At 46.9% G+C, this 26495-nt stretch overlaps 1 protein-coding gene across 1 annotated transcript in view; it reads left to right on the top strand.

The window, feature by feature from the left end:
• Nucleotides 1-26495, top strand: part of ACVR2A (activin A receptor type 2A) — a 172220-nt gene that overhangs the window by 62559 nt on the left and 83166 nt on the right. The window contains exon 5 of the mRNA XM_030208861.1: nt 25610-25753. Coding sequence (XP_030064721.1) covers nt 25610-25753 — 144 coding nt within the window. The remainder of the gene's footprint in view (nt 1-25609; nt 25754-26495) is intronic.

Genomic DNA, 26495 nt, shown 5'->3' with positions numbered 1-26495 from the left:
TGCACCTTTTGGATGTGCGCAGGACTCTGTTGCAGTGTCTGCGAATTACAAATTCTTTCAGGACCTCTGATCATCTTTTTGTGCTGTTTGCAGGTCTATCTTTTCAGCATATCTGCTGTCTGGCCGGGCTCTGCCTGAAGCCTTTAAGGCACATTCCACAAGAGCGATTTCCTCTTCCTGGGCGGAAACTGGAGCACTATCTCTTCATGAGATTTGCAGTGCTGCAACATGGGCTTCTAAGCTCTCTTTCGCCCGACATTACAGGCTGGATGTGGCTGCCAGGAGGGATGCGCGTTTTGGAGCACAGGTGCTAGCGCATGGTGTGTCTTGTTCCCACCCTATTTAGGGATTGCTTTGTTACATCCCATACGTAATGGCTTCATCTGCTTGATGACAAGGAAGGGAAAATTAGGTTCTTACCATGATAATTTTCTTTCCTTTAGTCAAAGCAGATGAAGCCATGAGCCCTCCCTGTTTGATTGTCTGTATTGCAGTGATTCTGATTTTAGGTGCTGTTCTTGTTTCCTGAAGTTATATTCCTTCCTTGGGGAGTCGGAAAACAGTCTTCAGGATTCTTGTTACAGTTATAGAAGGATGAGTTCATTCCCTCCAGTTCATGTTTTGGGTGGATGAGTTTATTCCCTCCGGGAGGATGCAAGTATTCCCTCCGTTTATACAAAGTGGAGGACAAGTTTATTCCCTCCAGGAGGATGAGTTCATTCCCTCCTTTTTTGAGTTTATGCCCTTGTTAAGGGGCCATCGTTCGCTGTGAGGAAAGTTCATGTTATTCCCATTGTGGTTTGCCATACTGCTTTGGAAGCTTCATACACTGAAGAGGCAGTGGAGCTAGCTGGCCATGAGGCACTGTGAAAGTTGAGTGCTCTCTATCTCCCCCTGCTGGTTGATGGACACAACCCATACGTAATGGCTTCATCTGCTATGACTAAAGGAAAGAAAATTATCATGGTAAGAACCTAATTTTCCCATTTGTTGATGGGTAGCCAATGTAAACCAACCTCTCCTCCTCCCCCATTCTCTATTTCTGTGGATAACACTCCCATCCTTCCTGTCTCATCAGCTTATAACCTTGGGGTCATCTTCGACTCCTCCCTCTCCTTATCTGCACATATTCAGCAGACTGCTAAAACCTATCGTTTCTTTCTCTATATTATCACCAAAATTCGCCCTTCCCTTCCTGAGCACACTACCAGAACCCTCATCCACACTCTTATCACCTCTCGCTTAGACTATTGCAACTTGATTCTCACAGGTCTCCCACTTAGCCATCTCTCTCCTCTTCAATCTGTTCAAAATTCTGCTGCACGGCTAATATTCCGCCAGTGTCGTTATGCTCATATTAACCCTCTCCTCATGTCACTTCACTGGCTTCCTATCCGTTTCCACATACAGTTCAAACTCCTCTTATTGACCTATAAGTGCATTCACTCTACAGCTCCTCAGTACCTCTCCACTCTCATCTCTCCCTACATTCCTCCCCGGGAACTCCGTTCACTGGGTAGATCTCTATCTGCACCCTTCTCCTCCACTGCTAACCCCAGACTCCGTTCCTTTTATCTTGCTGCACCATATGCCTAGAATAGACTTCCTGAGCCGGTACGTCAAGCTCCATCTCTGACCGTCTTCAAATCTAAGCTAAAAGCCCACCTTTTTGATGCTGCTTTTAACTCCTAACCCTTATTCACTTGTTCAGAACCCTTATTTTATCATCCTCACTTTAATATTCCCTTATCTCTTGTTTGTCCTGTTTGTCCTAATTAGATTGTAAGCTCTGTCGAGCAGGGACTGTCTCTTCATGTTCAATTGTACAGCGCTGCGTACGTCTAGTAGCGCTATAGAAATAAGTAGTAGTAGTAGTATGGGTAGATAATGTAAGTTTTGGAGTAGTGGTCTCACTCTGTGGAATCATTTTTTTCTGAATATGTCTTGCTTTGTTTTGTGCTGTTAGTAGTTTTTAAAAAATGTTCCTTGCATCCTACAAATATTCCGTTCCAGTAGTCCTCATGGGCGAGGACCATGGTTTGGACCAAGGAGGTTTAATAGACAGGAGTGGAAGTGAGCCTGTCTAGTCCACTGCAAGCAAGGAAACCAATTTGGTTAATCTCTGTTGCCACTCCCCCGCGCACATTGAAAGCAACCAAACCTATGGGCTACTGCATCCACATTGTCGTTCTTTATTTTTGGTCCATCTGTAACAAGTCTAAAGCTGTTTCAATTGGATAGGCAGTGCCTTAAAAGGTGGAGGACAATAGATTTTTTTTTTACTTATTGGACAGCTTTTTAATTTATTTGAAAGCTTCCCATATGTAGATATAAATATCATTAAAAATTGAATATCACTAAAATAGCTTAAAAATTATTCTAGCTGGTAGAAACAGTAGTTATAAACTATTTTGTGCTCATTTTTCCACACTCTTCTATAAAATACAGTAATAAATGGTCAAATATCAGTGAGAATATCCTGTTTTCTAATGGGTGCAGCTTAACTGTTGTAATCTGCCTTGGGAAGCCTGGTATTATGAAGATGGAATATATTGAAATTAAATGGAAATAAAATTAAACTCTCTTCATTGGGGCACATGGAATCACATCTTCACCTCATCTCTTTTGTAGAAGTTTACATTTCAGATACACAAATGGATCATTCTGTTTTGAGCATGTTTCAGGGACAAGTGGTTTTATAAGTCAAAATAAAAATAAATATTTTGTTTAATGCAGAGCTCTTTTGTTTAAATATAACTAAATGGGCTATAAACCCCTAATGCACGCCATTGATTTTCTTATATTTTGTTCTTGTGATGACATATACTGTACCAAACCAGAAAACTCTTATATCTTCTATCTGGTCAATAATAAAAGGAGCTCATTCTGAACATTATCCACCCTTAAAGGTTGTTTTGTGGCTATACATGAGGAATTATAATATTGAATAAGTAAGTATATGGTTTTGTTCTTAGTCATGCATACAATAATAATCCTTTCAAGAAAGTCAGTTAATTGTTTAACTTATTAGTGGAACATAACCATAGAGCCCAGCTAAGGAAAAGGTTAATTTAAGTTAGTCTTCACTGGACCAAACTTGCTTTCCTTGTGCCATCAACATCCAGCTGGATAGACTGTCTTAAAAGGTGTAGGATGAACGATATTTTAAAAATGTTTCTCCGAGGACAAGCAGGCTGCTTGTTCTCACTGATGGGTTGACGTCCTCGGCAGCCCCCTCCATCGGAAAGTTTACTAGCAAAGGCCTTTGCTAGTCCTCGCGCGCCCATGCGCACCGCGCATGCGCGGCCGTCTTCCCGCCCGAAACCGGCTCGAGCCGGCCAGTCTTCTTTCGTCCGCGCTCGGTACGGTCGTGTTACGCCGTTCGTGCCCCAGAGAGTCGACCTCGCGCGTCCTTTTCGACGTGTTTTTTCCTTGTTTTTCTTTAAAAAAAGTTCGGGAAGCGCTCCGGAAGTGTTCCGGAAGACCCTTTCGGGTTTTCTGCCCTTCCCGTAATTTTCTCAACTTTTGCCCCGTAAGTTTTCTTTCGTTGTCGGGGTAGGCCTAGTTTGGCCTCGGTCGAGATTTTTCTCCCTTTAAATTTTGGTGCTTCAATTTTCGCCATTTCGGCCTTTGATTTCGCCGGCGTGATTTTTCCGCCCATGACATCGAAGCCTTCCAGCGGCTTCAAGAAGTGCACCCAGTGCGCCCGGGTAATCTCGCTCACTGATAGGCACTCTGTGTGTCTTCAGTGTCTAGGGGCCCAGCACCGCCCTCAGAACTGCAGTCTGTGTTCCCTGTTACAAAGGCGGACTCAGGTAGCGAGATTAGCCCAGTGGAACGTTTTGTTCTCGGGCTCTTCGTCGACATCGGCACCGGAGGCATCGAGTGCATCGACGTCGTCAGCGTCCGGACCATCTTCCTTGGCTGCCGCTCCATCGACTGCATCGAGGCATCGGACCTCTGCATCGGCGCCGAGGCATCGGGCGACTGCATCGACGTCGGTGGTACCGAGACTTCGTCTGCTGATGTCATCGGACGGAGGTGCATCGTCAGGAGTGCAGGTGAGGGCTGTCCATTCCCCTGCTGGTGGCGGTGAGCCTTCGGGTGGGTCTCCTCCTACCCTGAGGGCTCCTGCGGTACAGCCCCCCCGGGATCGACCCTCTTCGGTCTCGGCCCCGAGGAAGCGACGGATGGATTCTACGTCCTCCTCGTCGGTGCCGGGGAGCTCCGGTGACATGCTTCGGAAGAAGTCGAAGAAGCATCGACACCGGTCTCCTCCCCATGTCGGCACCGAGAGCTCTGGGTCGCCGAGGGATTCGGCACCCAGCAGGCATCGGCACCGAGAGGACCGCTCACCCTCTGTTCAGGAGGTGTCGATGCGCTCCACTCTGGACAGCCCGGAACAGCCTCCTCGCCCGGAACAGGTTCTGATGTCGACGCCTGCATCGACCTCTCAGTCTTTTTCTGCAGCCACTCTGAACGAGAGCCTCCGGGCCGTTCTCCCAGAGATTCTGGGAGAGCTGTTGCGCCCTACCCCTCCGGTACCGGCGGTGCTTGCGCCGCCGGTACCGTCGAGCGTGGCGCCGGCTGGTCCATCGCCCAGGTTGAGGTCCCCGACGTCGGTACCGCGTGCGGTGCCGACCGCGGCCACCTCCCAGGAAGGCTCCCCGACTACGTCGGCGGAGGGAGCTTCGCCGATGCGGGCGAGGGAGTCTACCTCTCGACACCCCCATCGTGGACGTGGCTCCACGGAGTCGAGCCGGGCGAGGTTGCAGACACAGGTCCGTGACCTTGTCTGACACCGAGGGTGAGGCCTCGTGGGAGGACGAAGAAGACCCCAGATATTTCTCTGACGAGGAGTCTGAGGGTCTTCCTTCTGATCCCACTCCCTCTCCTGAAAGGCAGCTTTCTCCTCCTGAGAGTCTGTCTTTCGCTTCCTTTGTCCGGGAGATGTCTACGGCCATCCCCTTCCCGGTGGTTGTGGAGGACGAGCCCAGGGCTGAAATGTTTGAGCTCCTGGACTATCCTTCTCCACCTAAGGAAGCGTCCACTGTTCCCTTGCACCATGTCCTGAAAAAGACATTGCTTGCGAACTGGACCAAGCCATTAAGTAATCCCCACATTCCCAAGAAGATCGAGTCCCAGTACCGGATCCATGGGGACCCAGAGCTGATGCGCACTCAGTTGCCTCATGACTCTGGAGTTGTGGATTTGGCCCTAAAGAAAGCTAAGAGTTCTAGGGAGCATGCTTCGGCGCCCCCGGGCAAAGACCCTAGAACCTTAGACTCCTTTGGGAGGAAGGCCTACCATTCTTCTATGCTCGTGGCCAAGATCCAGTCTTACCAGCTCTACACGAGCATACACATGCGGAACAATGTGCGGCAGTTGGCGGGCTTGGTTGATGCTCTTCCCCCTGAGCAAGCCAAGCCTTTTCAGGAGGTGGTCAGGCAGCTGAAGGCGTGCAGAAAATTCCTGGCCAGAGGAGTTTATGACACTTTTGATGTTGCGTCCAGGGCCGCTGCTCAAGGTGTGGTGATGCGCAGGCTCTCATGGCTGCGTGCCGCCGACCTGGAGAATAGACTCCAGCAGCGGATTGCGGACTCGCCTTGCCGTGCGGACAACATTTTTGGGGAAAAAGTCGAGCAGGTGGTAGAGTCTCTCCACCAGCGGGACACCGCATTCGACAAGTTCTCCCGCCGGCAGCCTTCAGCATCTACCTCTACAGGTAGAAGATTTTTCGGGGGAAGGAAGACTGGTCCCTATGCTTCTGGTAAGCGTAGGTACAATCCTCCTTCCCGACAGCCTGCGACCCAGGCTAAGCCCCAGCGCGCTCGCTCTCGTCAGCAGCGTGCGCCTCAGCAAGGCCTTGCGGCTCCCCAGCAAAAGCAAGGGGCGAGCTTTTGACTGGCTCCAGCAGAGCATAGCCGACATCCCAGTGTCAGTGCCGGGCGACCTGCCGGTCGGAGGGAGGTTGATAGCTTTTCTCCAAAGGTGGCCTCTCATAACCTCCGATCAGTGGGTTCTGCAAATAGTCTGGCAAGGATACACCCTCAATTTGGCCTCAAAACCTCCAAATTGTCCACCGGGAGCTCAGTCTTACAGCTTCCAGCACAAGCAGGTACTTGCAGAGGAACTCTCCGCCCTTCTCAGCGCCAATGCGGTCGAGCCCGTGCCATCCGGGCAGGAAGGGCTGGGATTCTATTCCAGGTACTTCCTTGTGGAAAAGAAAACAGGGGGGATGCGTCCCATCCTAGACCTAAGGGCCCTGAACAAATATCTCGTAAAAGAAAAGTTCAGGATGCTTTCCCTGGGCACCCTCCTCCCCATGATTCAGCAAAATGATTGGCTATGCTCTCTGGACTTGAAGGATGCCTACACTCACATCCCGATACTGCCAGCTCACAGACAGTATCTGCGATTTCAGCTGGGCACACGCCACTTCCAGTACTGTGTGCTACCCTTTGGGCTCGCCTCTGCGCCCAGGGTGTTCACAAAGTGCCTAGCTGTGGTAGCAGCGGCACTTCGCAGGCTGGGGGTGCATGTGTTCCCATATCTCGACGATTGGCTGGTGAAGAACACATCCGAGGCAGGAGCCCTGCAGTCCATGCAGATGACTATTCGCCTACTGGAGCTACTGGGGTTTGTGATAAATTATCCAAAGTCCCATCTTCTCCCAATGCAGAGACTCGAATTCATAGGAGCTCTGCTGGATTCTCGGACGGCTCGCGCCTATCTCCCAGAGACGAGGGCCAACAACTTGTTGTCCCTCGTCTCGCGGGTGCGAGCGTCCCAGCAGATCACAGCTCGGCAGATGTTGAGATTGCTGGGCCACATGGCCTCCACAGTTCATGTGACTCCCATGGCCCGCCTTCACATGAGATCTGCTCAATGGACCCTAGCCTCCCAGTGGTATCAGGCCGCTGGGGGTCTAGAGGACGTGATCCACCTGTCCACGAGTTTTCTCAAATCCCTATATTGGTGGACGATTTGCTCCAATTTGACTCTGGGACGTCCCTTCCAAATTACTCAGCCACAAAAGGTGCTGACCACGGATGCGTCCCTCCTGGGATGGGGAGCTCATGTCGATGGGCTTCACACCCAAGGAAGCTGGTCCCTCCAGGAACTCGATCTGCAGATCAATCTTCTGGAGTTACGAGCGATCTGGAACGCTCTGAAGGCTTTCAGAGATCGGCTGTCCCACCAAATTATCCAAATTCAGACAGACAACCAGGTTGCCATGTACTATGTCAACAAGCAGGGGGGCACCGGATCTCGCCCCCTGTGTCAGGAAGCCGTCAGCATGTGGCTCTGGGCTCGCCGTCACGACATGGTGCTCCAAGCCACATATCTGGCAGGCGTAAACAACAGTCTGGCCGACAGGTTGAGCAGGATTATGCAACCTCACGAGTGGTCGCTCAATTCCCGTGTGGTACGACAGATCTTCCAGGTGTGGGGCACCCCCTTGGTAGATCTCTTCGCATCTCGAGTGAACCACAAAGTCCCTCAGTTCTGTTCCAGGCTTCAGGCCCACGGCAGACTGGCATCGGATGCCTTCCTCCTGGACTGGGGGGAGGGTCTGCTGTATGCTTATCCTCCCATACCTCTGGTGGGGAAGACTTTGTTGAAACTCAAGCAAGACCAAGGCACCATGATTCTGATTGCTCCTTTTTGGCCGCGTCAGATCTGGTTCCCTCTTCTTCTGGAGTTGTCCTCCGAAGAACCGTGGAGATTGGAGTGTTTTCCGACCCTCATCACACAGGACGAAGGGGCACTTCTGCATCCCAGCCTCCAGTCGCTGGCTCTTACGGCCTGGATGTTGAGGGCGTAGACTTTGCCTCTTTGGGTCTGTCAGAGGGTGTCTCCCGCATCTTGCTTGCTTCCAGGAAAGATTCCACTAAGAGAAGTTACTTCTTCCATTGGAGGAGGTTTGCCGTCTGGTGTGACAGCAAGGCCCTAGATCCTCGCTCTTGTCCTACACAGACCCTGCTTGAATACCTTCTGCACTTGTCTGAGTCTGGTCTCAAGACCAACTCTGTAAGGGTTCACCTTAGCGCAATCAGTGCATACCATTACCGTGTGGAAGGTAAGCCGATCTCAGGACAGCCTTTAGTTGTTCGCTTCATGAGAGGTTTGCTTTTGTCAAAGCCACCCGTCAAACCTCCTACAGTGTCATGGGATCTCAATGTCGTTCGCACCCAGCTGATGAAACCTCCTTTTGAGCCACTGAATTCATGCCATCTGAAGTACTTGACTTGGAAGGTCATTTTCTTGGTGGCAGTTACTTCAGCTCGTAGAGTCAGTGAGCTTCAGGCCCTGGTAGCCCAGGCTCCTTACACCAAATTTCATCATAACAGAGTAGTCCTCCGCACTCACCCTAAGTTCCTGCCAAAGGTCGTGTCGGAGTTCCATCTGAACCAGTCAATTGTCTTGCCAACATTCTTTCCCCGTCCTCATTCCTGCCCTGCTGAACGTCAGCTGCACACATTGGACTGCAAGAGAGCGTTGGCCTTCTACCTGGAGCGGACACAGCCCCACAGACAGTCCGCCCAATTGTTTGTTTCTTTTGATCCCAATAGGAGGGGAGTGGCTGTAGGGAAACGCACCATATCCAATTGGCTAGCAGATTGCATTTCCTTCACTTACGCCCAGGCGGGGCTGGCTCTTGAGGGTCATGTCACGGCTCATAATGTTAGAGCCATGGCTGCGTCGGTAGCCCACTTGAAGTCAGCCTCCATTGAAGACATTTGCAAAGCTGCGACGTGGTCATCTGTCCACACATTCACATCTCATTACTGCCTGCAGCAGGATACCCGACGCGACAGTCGGTTCGGGCAGTCAGTTCTTCAGAACATGTTTGGGCTTTAGGATCCAACTCCACCCCCCGAGGGCCCTGTTTGTTCTGTTCCAGGCTGCACTCTCAGTTAGTTGGTAAATTTTTTAGGTCAATCTCAGTTTGTCCTCGCCGTTGCGAGGCCCAATTGACCATGGTTGTTGTTTTGAGTGAGCCTGGGGGCTAGGGATACCCCATCAGTGAGAACAAGCAGCCTGCTTGTCCTCGGAGAAAGCGAATGCTACATACCTGTAGAAGGTATTCTCCGAGGACAGCAGGCTGATTGTTCTCACAAACTCGCCCGCCTCCCCTTTGGAGTTGCGTCTTCCCTTGAAGTGTATTGTCTTGCTACATACTGGACTGGCCGGCTCGAGCCGGTTTCGGGCGGGAAGACGGCCGCGCATGCGCGGTGCGCATGGGCGCGCGAGGACTAGCAAAGGCCTTTGCTAGTAAACTTTCCGATGGAGGGGGCTGCCGAGGACGTCAACCCATCAGTGAGAACAATCAGCCTGCTGTCCTCGGAGAATACCTTCTACAGGTATGTAGCATTCGCTTTATATCCCACGCTATCCTGTGGAAACTAGGGTTCAATGTGGGTGGATATGTCTGAAACATTTAACAAAGTTGAGATTAGCATATATACCCAACTGAGCATTTATAAAAGTCAGTATAGACAGTTATTCATACATTATCACATGCACACACCAGAACAGGCATCCATACACAGCTACAGAGTACATCCAAAACTATTTTCTCATTTCTATCTTCCAAAATTCTAGACAGCAGATGTACAGGTAAGTAGGACCAAAAGCAGTCGAAAACGAGTAAAATCAGAAACAACACAGTTTATACCTAATTATTCAACCACCCTTTCCTTAGCGTCCCTCTGGACCGGCCCAGAATGTGACTGATGGTTTGTGCACGCCTTCCAGCAGGTGGAGACTGAGAAAAAAACTGTGCCTCTAGAGAGAGCCAATAAGAGACTTGGCAACAAGAGAAAGATCCAGTAAGGTGAAAAAGGCATCAGTGTGTGTCCTAATTAAAGAAAATGCCTATAAGGTCCTGAGTCGCTGGTACTATACTCCAGACCGAATAAAGGCTATGTATCCTAATGCCTCGGATACCTGTTGGAGGTGTGAGGAGGGGAAAGGAACATATTTTCATATATGCTGGGAATGCCCGAAGATACAGGAATTTTGGGAGTTAGTTACAGGTTACATATCACTAGCAGTAGGAATTCAATTTTCTTGTGAACCCAAATGGTGTTTACTAGGCTATGGAAAAAAGGGTGGGAAGAAATGGCAAAGTAGAATTACACGAATGGGCCTGGCGGCAGCAAAAACAACCATAGCATTGAAATGGAAGCAGAAGCTGGGCCCAACAGGGCAAGATTGGAAGGGTAAAATTCAGCTAATGATGGGACTGGAAAAATTGACGGACAGACGTAGGGGTCACTATAATCCGAACGCGGAAGAGTGGCTACACTTAGCAGAGATTTTGAAAGATGATTAAGGGAGCAATAAACCTGGGGTATAAGATGCGGATGAGGAAGGGTGGGGGGGGGGAGAAGGGAGCATGGAGGGAGGGTGATTGAGAGCTCAGGGAGGGTGGGGGGGGGGGGGGGGAATTTGGATGTGATATTGCTTGAATGTTGCTGTTTTTGAAATTTTCAAGGAGTATTTGTCTCCAGATGTTGTTATTCTGATATGTTAATAAAAACTTTTACAAAGTAAAAAAAAAAAATCCAGTAATCTCAGTCTCCAGCAGGTGGAAGGTGGTGAGCCCCCTGTGGCGTCTCTTAGCGCCTTGGGGGTGTCAAACTCGGGTGGCCGGGTCCCTCCCCCCATGTCCTCCCTGGTATTCTTTTAAGCTGTGCTTGAATAAAAATAAATATATAAGAGGAAATCTCAGCACAAAAAGGCAGTTTCCTTGAGCTCTTCAGGTGAAAGAGCTTTTGAGACCGGGAGAGGCAGCCACGGGGGGGGGGGGGGGGGGGGGGGGGGGAGGGGGGAACCCAAACCAAAAAGAGAAGCTTTGATTTTGGTTCTCTGCCCTTTAAATGAACAAGACAGCTTCTGTTTTTTCTGGCTTCTGTTTTGGTTCGCAGTTGGCTTAGGCAGACGCGATGGCAGAGAAGCTCCGCGGCTGTTCAGTCTGTCAGCGGCAGGGAGTCGGCTCGAGTGGTGCTTGTAAGTTTTGCACCGCGGTAGATGCTTCGTCTGAGCAGGGAGCAGGAGCTGTAAAATGTCGGCTCTGTTGGGGGGGGGGGGGGGTCCGATTTGGCAGTTTTAAGTGCGGTCGGGTCAGCCTCGCTGGCAGCACCAATTTCGGTGGGAAACACCACCATTTTGTCTTCCCCTTTAAATGCTGCATCCCTGCTTGCTTTACCGGCCTCTCTTCCGGCTCTGCCTCAGACTCCTGTTTCTTCAGCAGGTGAAGGTGGCTTCCCGCCTGACTTTGTGGTACAAATGTACTAAGCGTTTTTTATTGCACAAAGCTGCTCCAGGAGAGGCTTCAATGAAGAGGTCTCTTTGGCTTCGTGGCTGGTCTGTGGATGCGGACTCTTAAGTTCAAGCTTAGTAAATTTCCTTTTAAGGGTTCTTTTCTCTTTGGCGATGAGTTGGATAAGCTGCTGTGTAGCCTAGGTGAGACTAAAGTTCCGAGGCTTCCTGAGGTTCATCCCAGGGGGCCTGGATGTGGTGTTTTTTTCTGGCCGTGGTAGGAGCCATGCTTTTCGGTATAGACCAGGCAGAGTGGTTCCGTTTCATCGATCCAAGTTTTTTCCAGAGGACTCTCTCCTTTTGGGTGGTCGTAGAAGCGGTTGGGAAACAGGAAATTCTTTCTCATCTTCCTTCCATCCTCAGCAATGAAGGTTTGTGGGCCCAGCCTCTGGTTCAGGTAGGAGCTCGGTTTTCGCAGTTTTATGGGCCCAAATTACTTCAGACCAGTGGGTTCTAGAGGTTATTTGCGATGGGGTTCGCCTTAGAGTTTGCTCGTCCTTTGTCAGATGCTTGTGTGGAGTCTCCCTGCCGTACTGTGCTCAAAATCAGGGCTGTCAGACATTCTACGCAGACTTCTTGACCTTCAAGCTATTTGTTCAGTTCCTTTGTCAGAGCAGCGTCTAGGACGTTACTCCATAAACGTTCTGGTTCCCAAGCAAGAGGGTTCTTTCAGGCCGATTTTAGATCGCCAGGTGGTCAATTGAGTCCTCAGGGTGCCCTTGTTTCGTATGGAGACTTTGCGGTTGGTCATTGTGGCGGTGCAGACCGGGGAGTTTTTGACGTCGCTCGACCTCACAGAAACCTACTTGCATATCCCTACTCGACCGGCACACCAACGTTTCCTTCAGTTTGCGGTGCTCGGCCAGTATTTTCATTTTTGGGCTCTTCCCTTCGGGCTTATGACTGCTCCTTGGTTGTTTACCAAAGTCATGGTTGTAGTAGCCGCAGCACTCGGAATGGAAGGCATTCTAGTCTATCCTTATTTAGATGATTGGTTGATCAGAGCAAAGTCTTACCAGGAGAGCGTTCAGGTGACAGCTCGAGTAGTAGACTTCTTGAAGTCCCTAGGTTGGGTAGTCAGTGCACAAAAGACTGCAGCCATCTCAGTCATTGGAGTACCAGGGAATCTTTTTTGACTCGTTGCAGGGCCGTGTTTTTCTTCCGCCAGCTCGTGTCCTCAAACTGCGGTCTCTGATTTCAGTTATTGCAGTCACCTAGGCCAGCAGCCAAGGATTATCTTCAGGTCCTGGGTTCCATGGTGGCAGCAATTGAGGCAGTGCCCTGGGCCAGGGCTCACATGAGGCCGCTTCAGAGGTCGCTTCTTTCTCGGTGGTCGTCACAGAAGGACTCTACATCAGAAATTGTCACTTCCGGCTCAGGTGAAAAGCAGCCTACATTGGTGTCTGCGAGATGCCAGTATGACCAAGGGAATGCCTCTGGATCAGCCCAACTGGAGGGTGGTTATGACAGATGCCAGTCTCCAGGGATGGGGAGCTCACTGTCAGGGATAGTATGCTCAAGGCCTGTGGTCTCCTCAGGAGAGATCTTGTTCAATAATTTTTTTTTTTTTTACATTTGTACCCCGTGCTTTCCCACTCATGGCAGGCTCAATGCGGCTTACATGGGGCAATGGAGGGTTAAGTGACTTGCCCAGAGTCACAAGGAGCTGACTGTGCTTGAAGTGGGAATCAAACTCAGTTCCTCAGTTCCCCAGGACCAAAGTCCACCACCCTAACCACTAGGCCACTCCACTCCATATCTATTAGAGACCAGGGCAATTAGACTAGCAATCCAGACCTTTGCCCACCTCTTGAGGAGTGAGGCAGTCCACGTGATGTCACAAAATGCCACCACGGTGGCTTACATCAATCGGCAAGGAGGAACGAGGAGTCAGCAGTTGGAGCAAGAAGCATCACAGCTGTTACAGTGGTCGGAGGTGCATCTGGTGGCGCTGTCAGCGGCTCATGTGGCAGGAGTTCAAAATGTTCAGGCAGACTTTCTCAGTCGAAACATGCTAGATCCCAGGGAGTGGGCTCTAAGCGATGTGGTGTATGGGGCGGTGGTGAACCGTTGGGGGGTTCCCCAAGATGGACCTGTTTGCTCCCTGCCGACCGGTCTTCTTTATGCCTTTCCTCTCTGGCCATGGATAGGGCATCTACTTCAGAGAGTCGAGATGCACAGGGGCCATCTGATCTTGGTGGCACCGGATTGGCCTTGCAGACCCGTTCAAGCTCCCGGTCAAGCAGGATCTTTTGGCTCAGCTTACCTCTCGTCGGTGTTCTACCTCTTTGAATTATGTTCGGGCCTGGAGGATTTTTGAGGCCTGATGTGAGGAGCTCAGGATAGCTCTCTTTCATGAATCCGTCTTGCAGATTTTGGATTTTCTGCAGCGTGGTTTCAACAAAGGCCTTGTTTTGGCTTCTCTTAAAGTGCAGATTGCAGCTCTGTCATGTTTTCGAGGTCGTGTTCAAGGAAGATCGCTGTCTAGCCACCTGGATGTGTTCCGTTTTTTAAGAGAGGTTAACTTCCTGTGTCCTCCGGTTCGCTGTTCTTTTCCCCGCTAGGATCTTAATTTGGTACTCTCGGTTCTTGCCAAGCCTCCCTTTGAGCCTTTATCTTCTTGTACTTTGAAGGACTTAACCCTGAAGGCATTGTTTTTAGTGGCTATTGCCTCAGCTAGGAGATTTTCGGAGTTGCAGGCTCTTTCATGTAGTTCTCTGTTTTTGGAATTCAGCTTGGATCGAGTGATTTTAAGACCAGTTCCTTCTTTTCTGCCCAAGCTATTGGACTCATTTTGTTTCATCTCAACCGGTGGTGTTGCCTGTTCTAGGTTCTTTCTCCGGGTCAGAGGAGCAGCGTCTCTTGAAGCGTTTGGATGACAAAAGAGTTCTGAAGCATTATGTCAAGTCTACGGAGGAAATTTGTCGGTCTGATCGTTTGTTTTATTATCGGAGGTTCACGCAAAGGGTTTATGGCTTCTAAGCCCACTATTTTTCGTTGGCTTAAGGAAATTATTGCATCAGCTTACCTTTCTGGGAAAGCTGTTCCAGAAGGAGTTAAGGCTCACTCTACCAGAGGTCAGGCTACTTCTTGGGCAGAGCGTTGTCTGGTGCCTCTGGAGGACATTTGTATGGCGGCGACTTGGTGTTCTTTGCATTCCTTTTCAAAGCACTATCGATTGTACCTCCTGAATCATCAGCAAGTTGTTTTCGGGGCACACATTTTGATGGCAGGGCTGTTAGGGTCCCTCTCATAATCTTACTGCTTTGTTACTTCCCATCAGTCACATTCTGGGCCGGTCCAGAGGGACACTAAAGAAGGAGAAATTAGACCTTACCTGCTAATTTGCTTTCCTTTAGTCCCTCCGAACTGGCCCAGATCCCTCCCCTTAGGTATTCTGTGTCTTCAAGAGTTAAGTGATGTTGTTTTCTTGGGAGCTGTGTTGCTGGTTTCTGGTTTCATTGTTTAAAAAAAAAAAAAAAACCAAAAATTCTATGGTTCAGTATGTAACCTTTTGTGCATGATATGCAGGGGCATGTCATTGGTCACTTTATTGTTGGTGGCACACACCCTATGTTGGCAATGTGCTGGTGGCTGCTCAGGCTTTTGTATGCACAGACCATTTATGTATTGTTTTACTTCCTTCTGCTTTGGTACTTTGTTACTGGATCTTTCACTTGTTGTCAAGGGCTCTTATTGGCTCTCTCTAGAGTCACAGTTTTTGTCTGTCTCCACCTGCTGGAAGGTGTGCACAACCCATCAGTCACATTCTGGGCCGGTCCAGAGAGACTAAAGGAAAGCAAACGAGCAGGTAAGGTCTAATTTCTCCTGGGTTTAAAAAGGAGAACCATGAGCATGTAAGAACTGAATAAACAAATTAAACAGTTTAAAGTAAATGCCCTTAATATGTAATACTTGGTAGCACTAATGAAACAGTGATGGAATGTTCACATAGCAGGCAGCCTGAGCTGACAGATTTATTTTCCACTGAACATAATTAACTTTGTTTGGCAGCTAATAGTGTGCTGAACTGGACAATGTTGGCACATTTAGACTGATTCTGGACAGAACCTCTGAATGAAGGAAGCCCTTCCTTCATTATTCAGTAACCCCCTGTGAAATAGTAGTAGTAAAAAAAAAAGTGCATCTTTATTATATACCACTGCATTCCACAAAACAAAAGGAATAAGTTCCCACATGCCATCTTTTTCTTTTGATGCAAGCACAGGAAAAAATGTAAAATGCTCCCAGGTTTCAACCTAACAAATGTTTTTTTTTTAATTGTACTTACAAATAGTAAGTCTTACTGTTAATCACTTGATTTTCATAACATTGTCTGTTTTGTGGCCCTTTACTAGGTGAAAACATCTCTACATGAATACAGGGAGTCTCTCAAACCAGCCCCTCCAAAAGACACAGTGATTTACGATTTAGAACTAACTACCACTCTAACCTATGAAACCAATACATCCTCTGTGTATATCCGTATGCTACAATCCGGCATGTTTGAAAATATAAGTGAAATCAAATAAAAATGCTACCAGCAATAAAGAATGACAACATGGATAGAGCAGCTCTTAGGTTTGCTTGCTTTGTTTTCAGTGAATGGGGTTGACGGCTGCGCGGAAGAGAGGGAAAGGCAGACAAACCTAATTGGCTTCAGCTTTTTGACTCATGCCGTCTCCTGTTCTCAAACTAACCTCTCTGGGTGTGACATCCCATTCAGCTCACAATTTATTTGAAGAGACTAATTAGATCACTGGAAACACAGTGTAACAATCTCCATTTTGTCTTATGGCTTGGCTCTTGAGAGGGCTCGGTTGAGGAAGCGCAGCTATTCAGCAGAAGTCAATAGTACCATGTTATGTTCTTGTCATCACTCTACTTCGTTGGCGTATGTTCATGTCTGGAGAATTTTTGAGACCTGGTGTGATGATCGGGGAGTTTCTCTTTTGCAGGCTTTCATGCCAAAGATTTAATCAAGACTCTAGCTTTGGCGTCGCTTAAGTTTCAGCTGGCAGCTTTGGCTTCCTTTCGGGGCGCATGAAGGGCAATCTCTTGAGTAGTCATCCAGATGTGGTTCGGTGTCTCAAGGGTTTGAATGTCTTGTGCCCACTTAGGCTGCCTTTCTTTACTTCTTGGGATCCCAATCTGGTCCTCTCGATGCTCATTCATCCTCCCTTTGAACCGTTGGTCTCTATTTCCATCAAAGACCTTACCTTGAAGGCTGTATTCTTGGTGGCTATATCGTCGGCGATGTGAGTGTCAGAATTGCAGGCTTTGTCATGTAGCGCACCCTTTTTGGAGTTCCTGGTGGATTGTGTGTTTTAGAGGAGACTGCTGCATGTGGGGAAGGGCTGTACACCCAAAACTTTACATTTAAGCTCTACTTCTGAGCTTTGGGAGAACTATTTTGTCTAGCCATGTGCAATGACATCACATTCTGTGCCTGACTCAAACCTTCTTGTTGATGGAAAATGCAAGTGTCTGTTCTTAGCTGTAATGAATTAGGGGTTACAGAGGATAGGCAGACTGGATGAGTCATATGGCCTTTATCTGCCATCATGTTTCTATGATGATCCAGATAACCAGTTAAAACTCAAAAGATCTATGGAGGCTAGATGATCCACTGTTTTAATTTTTTATCTTTTGTTGTATGACATTTGTAAATGTAATAATATGCTTTTACCTTCATTGGTTCCCTGATGATTGGTTTTACACAACAATATTTTGACTGTATAAGACAAGGAAGAACATTTTGGATAGAGTGTTTATCTTTACCATTTAGCTGAACAGGTCTTATGTACCTTTTTTTGCTTAATTCTTTATTTCAAAGAATTGCATTTTCTTGTTACGAATAGTAAGTAATTTATCTTGCCTGTGTGTTTTCTTCACAAGCACGCCTTTCATATAATGATAGAGGTAAGAGACTTTTAATCTGATGCTTGCTCACGGATCTAAGTTTTTTTTTTTTTGACAAATATTTAATTTTCTTTTGTGGCCATAACATTTCATTTTTGCTACATGATATATTATTTGCAGGTTAATTTGCATGATTGTTTCAAAAATGTTCTTTTGCAATATCAGCATGTATGTTTGATTTGTTTTTATTTGCATTCGTATAAACAATAGTCTTTTACTGTATGCTGGAAATGTACAGCAGGGGTCCTCAAATTCCGTTCTCAAGGTCCACAACCCATTCTAGTTTTCAGGATTTGAACAGTGAATATGTATGAGATTTATTTGCATTCACTGCTTCCATATGGACCTTGAGCACTGGATTTGAGAACCCCTAGTGTACTGAATTTATTGTAGATTGTGATACATTTTGTTAGATTAACATAGAACTAATCAAAAGGTGGTGTGATAAGTTTTGAGAACACAGAAATCCTTCGGGTGCTTCAGGTGCAGTTAAGGTATTTGTAGTGCAGGAGCTTTTTGACATTACACATCTTTTGAATGGTCTTAACTTTTTACCAAATTTTATCACAATCTGCAGATAATTAAGGTTTTTCTTAGATCTATATTTGGGTTTAGTTACTTGCCTTTCCAAACCAGGGCTCAAATATGAGTTACAGTTCAGGTACAGGAGCCAGGTCTCTGCTCTAGATGGGACTTAAAATTTAAGATGTTACTTGGGGTCAGTGGAATGCAAATTGACTCACCCAGAAACAGAAAAGCAGAGAAAAATGAAGGCAAAGCCCTAGGGTCATAAGAGGGGAGAGGTGGGATTTGAACCCTCACTTCCCTGATTCTGACCCTCCTTAACTGCTAGGCAGGTACTCCACTCTTATACACCTGCTATACTCTTTGCACTTCTCATAGTGTACATTATTTTCAAGGTATGTCTCAACCATAATTGGGCAACATTAACTGTGATGTAATTATGTTTGGTGCTTTTATAAGGGTGATATTTTGAAACACTGACATGGTGATCATCTTCTGCATGTTTGACACTGTTTCTTTCATGTTCGGTTGTTTGGGGTTTTTTTTTTTTTTAAGTGCAGGTCTTGGAGTTTTCCCTCCTGATATTTGGGTGATTTTAGATCAGTGCTACAGTTTGTAATGGACAGTGGTGTAATAGTAAAGAGAAATGTCCTCTACTTAATACATAATTGATAAGGAAAGAGAGCCTCTAAATAATGATAGTTGTTGTCTTTAATAGAGGGATAGATACACCTTTAGCTGATTTTTTCAGATCTGTTTGGATGCTAGCCATTAGCAGAGCAAATGAGGTTTCACAGCACTTCATGATATAAATGAACTATGCAATTCTTTCTACAACTGCTTGCTTACACAGAAACTTAGAGGCGTATTTTCAAAGTACTTAGACTTATAAAGTTCTATAGTAAACTATGGAACTTTGTAAGTCTAAGTGCTTTGAAAATGAACCTCTTAGTAACATTACATCTAAAAGGTTTGGTCTTAATAGCAAAATGCATCGTATCTAAAACTTTTGATTTTTGCCTGAATTGTAAATTAAGAAAATATATAATTAGTTTAGACACGGATATTAGTTTTAGGTTCATGTAAACTGAAAACTGTTTGGCCTGTGGAAAATGAGTTGATAGTCTCAGTTCAACTCCTAAAGGACAACAGATATTACTACCAGTAGTAATACAGCAGTTTGTTTAATTTTCTCTTTGACAAAAGGTGATAGAATTACTCCATTTCAGATTAAAGTACACTGGCTTCCAATAGAGGCAAGAATAATTTTTACATTTTATTGTATATTTAAAATTTTAATTGGAAAATGCACCTTATTTGTATCCTTTATTTCAGTTTTGCTAAGTAAAGCAAGTTGATGCATTATGCATTATAAGAGATCTTCATTTCATTTTCCCAATCCCAGAGGGAAAAAGCATGGAAGATGGCTTATTGTCACTTTTGCTTATCAAGCTGCAAAAAATTGGAAAACTTTACTATCTTACATTACATCAGTAACCAACTACAGGCTGTTTAGGAGATCTTTGAAAACATACCTATTCCAGAAATATGTGCTAAATAACTGAAGTTTGTGTCTTAAAACATTGTGATTTTAATTTCATGTATAATATAATTTTAATGATGTAATTCTGGATGGCTGTTCCATCTCTTGCGTATGTAAACCGTAGTTTTAACATACTTGTGAGGTATTTATGGTATATAAATCAGGAGCGTAGCCAGACTTCGGCGGGAGGGGGGCACAGAGCCCGAGGTGAGGGGGCACATTTTAGGCCCCCCCCCCCCCCCCGGCGCCACCAACACCCCCGCGGCTGCCACCACCAACTTTGACCCCCCCCCCCCCCCCGGCAACCCTCTGTCGCCTACCTTTGCTGGCGGGGGACCGCAACCCCCGCCAGCCGAGGTCCTCTTCTTCCTTCATTCAGAACGAAGATGACATGATCTATGACGATAACAATAACATTAACACATACAGTGACGATGAAAACAATGTTTAAAAAGGGGTTGGATGGTTTCCTAAAGAACAAGTCCATAAACCGCTACTAAACGGACTTGGAAAAATCCAAAATCCCAGGAATAACATGTATAGAATGTTTGTACGCTTGGGAAGCTTGCCAGGTGCCCTTGGCCTGGATTGGCTGCTGTCGTGGACAAGATGCTGGGCTCGATGGACCCTTGGTCTTTTCCCAGTATGGCATTACTTATGTACTTATGTACTTATATGTCTATGCGGATGATGTCACAAATTCTGATTTCCACTCTTTGGTTGTTGATTCAAACAATGAGTTGAATTTTGAGGGATTCTAATGACTACCATACATTGACAATAGGATTGAAAGGATTTAAAACTTGTTGTAGACGTAGGATGTTAGCCTACCGGTAGTTATTAATTTACTGCTAGTGTGTGCTTGGTTGTCATATTATTACCTTGTCTCAAAGTACGGTCTTAGATGTCTAGTATTGTATCAGACAAAAATGTTAGTGCATCTTGGACCAGAATGTAACACCAGTTAACTGCTGAAACAAAAGTGGACATGTGTAACCTGTGCTTTGAGCTAATATGAGCTAATGTAAAGTTGCTTGTGTTTATCAATAAAAATATTACAACATACAGTAATGTTACTCAGATACGGTGCTGGTGTAGTGTAATTGTTTCCTTTGTTTATGGCTTCGATTTATACACAGGTGACACCAATTTTGGCCATTTTTAGTCTCAAAACTGCCCCTCAACTTATACATGAGGTCAGCTTATAGTCAAGTATATACGGTAATTACAGCTTTGCTGCTTTTAAAACTGTCTGTCATGTTTTCTTGGTCAAATTACTACCTACCACTGGGGCTCGTGCTTGTTAAGGGCATACCCTCATTGTGTAAAATAATCCATTGGAACAGATAAATATATTTTTTTGTCATCAGCAGCAGATGAATCCATTACGAACGGGTTGTGTCCACCTACCAGCAGGGAGAGATAGAAAACACTGAAAACCATAGTGCCTCTAGGATGGCTAGCTCCATCTGCTTTCAGTATTTCTCTATCTCCCAGCAGGTGTAGATGCAGCTTGTTTACCTCCTTGAAGATTCTGCCTGGGGTGGCTCCTGTGCTTTTGCCAGTTGTAGCAGGGGTGTTGTGGCTAAGTGGAGCCCACTTTAAAGATGCATGGGTTCACCCTTTCCCTTCCTTACCCTTCCCCCTGTGTGGATGCAGGCATATAGGTTCGCCCTTTCCCTGCCTTTCCCACCCTCTTCTGCCTCCGGATTACCTCTGTAGCTGTTTGCCTCCAACTTTCCTCACAGCATTAAAAAAAAAAAATCGCGCTTTGACAGTGCTGCTATTTCTGAGGCTTTTCCTGACTGCAGTGTGACCGGAGCTCATGGACTCGGTCCTTTGAGGTAAGAGCGGTACTCAGGCGGACGGCGTTCCGATCGGTGTGATTTTGGCGCGAAGCCGCCTTTTTTGAATTTTATTCCGCCGTTTTTCGGCGATGGCTGCTGAGGGAGTTAAGCGCTGTTCCCGCTGTGGCAAGCACAGATCAGCAGCAGGGCTCTGTAAAACGTGCTGTTTAGACGGTAGAGCCAGTACGAGCATGGCAAGCGATGATTCTTCCCGCTCGATGGAGCTGGCAGCGGGTGCCATCTTGGAAGCACCGCATGACTCGACTCCTGCGGTTGCGGAGGAGTCTGAGAGCAGAGGGGCTCATCGGGCCGAGGCTACCAGAAGAGCTCCGTTCCCCGTGGCTCCTAATTCGGAGAAGGGAGGTCAGGGTGAGTTTTTCTCCCCTGAGTTTGTGCTTATTTTACATAAAGCCTTCATGCTGAAAAGAGCTCTGCCGCAGGTGTCTGACACTGCGTTACTACCTGGTCCCCCTCCGACTGATGATGGCCCGGGGCTGATGTCAGATGTGGATTCCCATGAGCGTTGGATGCACGCTAAGCATAGATGGGTAAATTCCCTGTCAGAGAGTGGCGTACCCCCCTCCCCCCGTGGTCAGGCTGTGGGGACTCTGAGGGATCTGGCAGGCCTTCGTGGTCTGAGAAGCCAGAGGAAGTTGCCGGTTTGCCACTGGATCTGGATGATCCCACTGCGGTTTGGATTTTCCACCGTGATGAGCTGCCAGCACTTATTTCTGATGCCTTACAGTCCCTCTCTATTGATGATCCTGTTAAAGACGAGGCCTCCTCTGGTAATCCGACAATGGCGAGTACTAAAAAGCCTGCTCGAGCCTTTCCTTTGCATGACTCCATCCAAGAACTTATTTCTGCACAACGGGCTGACCCTGAGCGGCCCTTGAAAGTGGCCAGGGTGATGGGGCATCTTTACGGTCTGAGTGAGGAGCACTTGGCCCGTTTTGGGATGCCTAAAGTGGATGCCTTAGTCATGGCGGTGACAAAAAAGACCACCCTCCCAGTAGAGGGAGGGGTCGCCCTGAAGGACATTCAGGACCGGCGGCTGGAATCAGCACTAAAACGGTCCTTTGAGATTTCGGGCCTAGCCGTAAGGGTGTCTGTTTGCAGTTCTTATGCTGCTCGAGCCTGCCTCTCTTGGTTACAACAGGCGGTGGAACAGCCCGTGGATGGTGCGGAGTCCCTTGCTGAGGTTGCACCGCGAATGGAGTTGGCCTTGTCATTTTTAGCTGACGCCCTCTATGATCTGGTCAGAGCTTCGGCTAAACAGATGTCTGTGGCGGTGTCCACCCGCCGCCTTCTATGGCTACGGCATTGGGCGGCTGACATAGCCTCTAAGCAAAGGCTGGTGAAGTTGCCCTTTCGGGGCCTTCTGTTATTTGGAGAGGAGTTGGAGAAGATTGTTAAAGACCTGGGGGATGCTAAACCCCAGCGGTTACCTGAGGATAGGCCGCGGCCTTCTTCCAAGGGTCAAGTGGTTCCCTCCTCCTCCAGTCCTCGCTTCCGTGAAGCTAGAAGGTATCGTCCGGGGCGCTCTGCTGTGTTTACTGAACGTGCCCGCTTTCAGCAGAGGAACTCCTTTCGCTTGGACAAACACTCTGCAGCGGCAGGCTCAAGGCCAGGAGTTCAGGGCCGTCCTCCACAATGATGGGACGCCGGTCCACTCCTCCTTTACAGCTGTAGGAGTATGCCTTTCCCTCTTTCTCGAGGAGTGGACCAAGATTACCTCAGATCAGTGGGTCCTGGACCTGATCAGAGAAGGTTACCGATTGGAATTCGGTGCCCCGATGAGAGATGTGTTTGTGGAGTCCCGATGCGGTACTGCCATCAAACGGGCGGCGGTAGAGGAGACCTTACAAGTCTTGTTGCACCGTGGAGCGGTGATCCCTGTGCCTCCTGCCGAACACGGCTGTGGTTGTTACTCCATTTATTTTGTGGTGCCGCGAAAAGGAGGGTGTTTTTGGCCCATTCTCGACTTAAAGAAAGTCAACGAGTCACTAAGAGTGCGGCATTTTCACATGGAAACCCTGCGCTCCGTCATTGCGGCGGTACAGCCAGGAGAGTTCCTCATGTCTCTGGACCTAAAAGAAGCTTACTTGCACATACCTATTTGGCCCCCGCACCAACGGTTCCTCTGATTTGCGGTGTGGGGAAGACATTTCCAGTTTTGGGCCCAGCACCGATCCCTGAGGCACTCCACTACTCACCTTTCCCTCCTCCGAGTGAATTCCATTCACCACCACCCTCTGGCGTCTGTCCGTCAACCAGTTCCTAATCCAGTTCACCACTTCGAGCCCTATCTTCAGCCCGTCTATTTTATTTAAGAGCCTCCTGTGGGGGAACCGTGTCAAAAGCTTTGCTGAAATCTAAGTAGATTACGTCTATAGCTCATCCCTGATTCAATTCTCCTGTCACCCAATCAAAGAATTCAATGAGATTCGTTTGGCACGATTTCCTTTTGGTAAAACCATGTTGTCTCGGATCTTGCAACTTATTGGCTTCCAGGAAATTCAGTATCCTTTCCTTCAGCATCGCTTCCATTACTTTTCCAATAACCTCCCTCATTGGGAGAATTTGGAAAACAGTCTTCAGGATTTCTGTTCTTCTACAGGAGGTTGAGTTCGTCCCTCCTTTGTGTTATTGCTCCTGTTCTGGGGCGTTCGTTCGCTGTGAGGAAAGTTCATGTTATGCTACTTTGCGGTTTAACACTGCTTTGGAAGCTATGGTTTTCAGTGTTCTCTATCTCCCCCTGCTGGTAGGTGGACACAACCCATTCATAATGGATTCATCTGCTGTGACTAAAGGAAAGAAAATTACCAAGGTAAGAACCTAATTTTCCCATATCTAGCAAGGTTCTCAATCCAGCCCCTTCGGGACACCCAGCCAAATTGAGTTTTCAGTGTATCCAGAGTTAACAGTAAATTCTGTAACTACACGCATAGACTTCTGGTATGCTCATGTCACACCCCTCGTCTTTCCTCTTTTTTTCCTACAAGTGGGAAGAATTCTGCGGACTCCATTATAGAATACATCTAGTGATCTACGCGCATAGATTCCAATCAGTAGCATTGATTGCTTATTAGCAGCCAATTATTGGCTGTTTAACCAAATAAATTATGCAAACTATATAGAACTAGTAAAAAAGCCCCGTTTCTGATGCAAATGAAACGGGGGCTAGCAATGTTTTCTTCTGTGTGCATGTGGGAGTGTGTGTATCCCTGCCCTCTGGCCTCTCTCCCCTCCCCCCCTCTGAGTCCTTCACTGTTACAGAGCCAGCGATTTGATTTCGTACTCTGCTGTTTTCCTTCACTGACTGTGTTACAGAGAGGGCGGGGCAGACACTCATAGGGAAACCGGATATCTCGCCCCCTTCACACTTCCGGCTGGAGGCTTCATAGAACGTTGGTTTGCCTTTTATATAGAGAGAGATGCTTAGATTACCTCGTGGAGATTTGGGCTCCCTATATAGAATCTTGGGGTTAATGTGTATTCAATAAATTTGCATGCAATGCTTCTATTGAGAAACACTGATCTAATCTGATAGCAGATTACATATCCTTCAGTTTCCACACAAATTAGTTCAGCCTTGGAAGGACATATTGAGGCACATAATATTAGTGCCAGGGCTGAATCAGTAAACCATTCAAGGTTAACTTTTGATATGTAGGGTTGAAATTTGGACACTGCTTGCTTATTTAGTTCACATATTTACCTGACATGGTTATTTGTATGCAAACTCCTGATGCTGTGGCAGCAGGTTTGGAGAGTCTGTTCTCTGGGGTCTCTTTTTGTTAGTGCCCAAATACAGCCTTCGAAAGGCCCGTTTTAATTACTTTGGATTATGGTCTGTTTAAATCAGGTGTTTTCAATTCAGTCATCTGGACACACCCACCAAATTGCTTTCAGGATATCCACAATGAATATGCATTACACAGATTTATATGCACAGTATCCCATGTATGAAGAACTATTTTATTTATTTATTTATTTATTGTTCACTTATATCCCACATTTATGAAGAACTATTTGATTTGTTGTGTCCTTAGGACTGGGTTGGGAACCATCATTATCTTTTGATGGGTGGGATATAAAGTCTTCAAATAAACTTGAAAAAGAGTAAAGGGATCAGTTGAAGGCCACCAAAAAAGTTATGAGAGATATGCTGGTGGAAGCTATTGTACTTGGTCAGGAGGGTCTTGGGTCTTTTCTGGAAAATATATTTCATGTCAGCTCAGTTCGATAAGATCAACCGTGTGTGATATAATGAACTTCTGTGTTGGAGTTCTCTTGTTACTGTTATTAAATTCATAATACTAATAAAAGTTTCTTATTTCCTGCTATAAATGCTGCTTATTGTATATAATGATATTGCTTTATGCAAGTGCAAAGGTAAACTTTTGTTCTAATATACTATACTACTGGTTTTGTTTAGGACCCTGGACCACCACCACCTTCACCTTTGCTGGGTTTGAAGCCCTTGCAATTAGTGGAAGTCAAAGCCAGGGGGCGATTTGGCTGTGTGTGGAAAGCTCAGTTGTTGAATGAATATGTTGCAGTTAAAATATTTCCCATCCAGGTATGTTTCTTTAATTTCCTGTATGGTTAAATAGAAAAAAAATGCATGGTTCTTATTACACCATGTAAGGCATTTGAACTTCAGTTCAACAACTGTAAAAGCTTATGTGGCAATGATTAGTTAAGTGTTTCAAATGGAAAATGAGTAAAACATAGGATGAAAAATCTGACATTTTTCAGTATCTGAGTCTACATACCACCTGTTTTGGTAGTACTAAACTAAAACCAAGTTTGGCCTTAGGTTTTGTGTGGCTTGGCTCCATGGGCAGTAGTTTCCTGGAGCCCTGTCAAGTAGGGTAAGGGCCCCTCAGGGATTTAACCCCCCCTTTTTATTAATCTTTGCCTTCTCTGTCCCTTCCTTCTGAAACACAGGATTTAGGGATATTCTTGCTCTTGCTTGGATCTCTATTTTGAAGAAATAAAGTTTTATTAAGAATGAGAGAGAAAACGTGTGTTAAAACCCTTAAAAGGCAATGAAACAGCCCAGGGGACCACCAGAGAAAGCTGACTGAAGTATTTGAGGTGAAACAGGTGATTGAGGGAATCCCCAAGGGTGGCTGTTTTTGTTGTTGTTGTTGTTTTTTTATGCCAGCAGAGAGGCTGGGACGGGGGTGGCGGGGAGACAGTGCCTGAGCACAACCAGTTCCTTCTTTTTTGAGTGGAGGTACAGTGCAGGATTCGACCAAGTTAGTAAATTCCTTCCTGTTGTGACTGCTGCAGTCTGGTGTGGGTAAGGGCTGGAT

Source organism: Microcaecilia unicolor, chromosome 7, assembly GCF_901765095.1.
Source record: "Microcaecilia unicolor chromosome 7, aMicUni1.1, whole genome shotgun sequence".
In the NCBI taxonomy this organism is placed as follows: domain Eukaryota; kingdom Metazoa; phylum Chordata; class Amphibia; order Gymnophiona; family Siphonopidae; genus Microcaecilia; species Microcaecilia unicolor.
The sequence above is the reverse complement of the archived record's forward strand: the minus strand, read 5'-3'. Positions and strand labels throughout refer to the sequence as shown.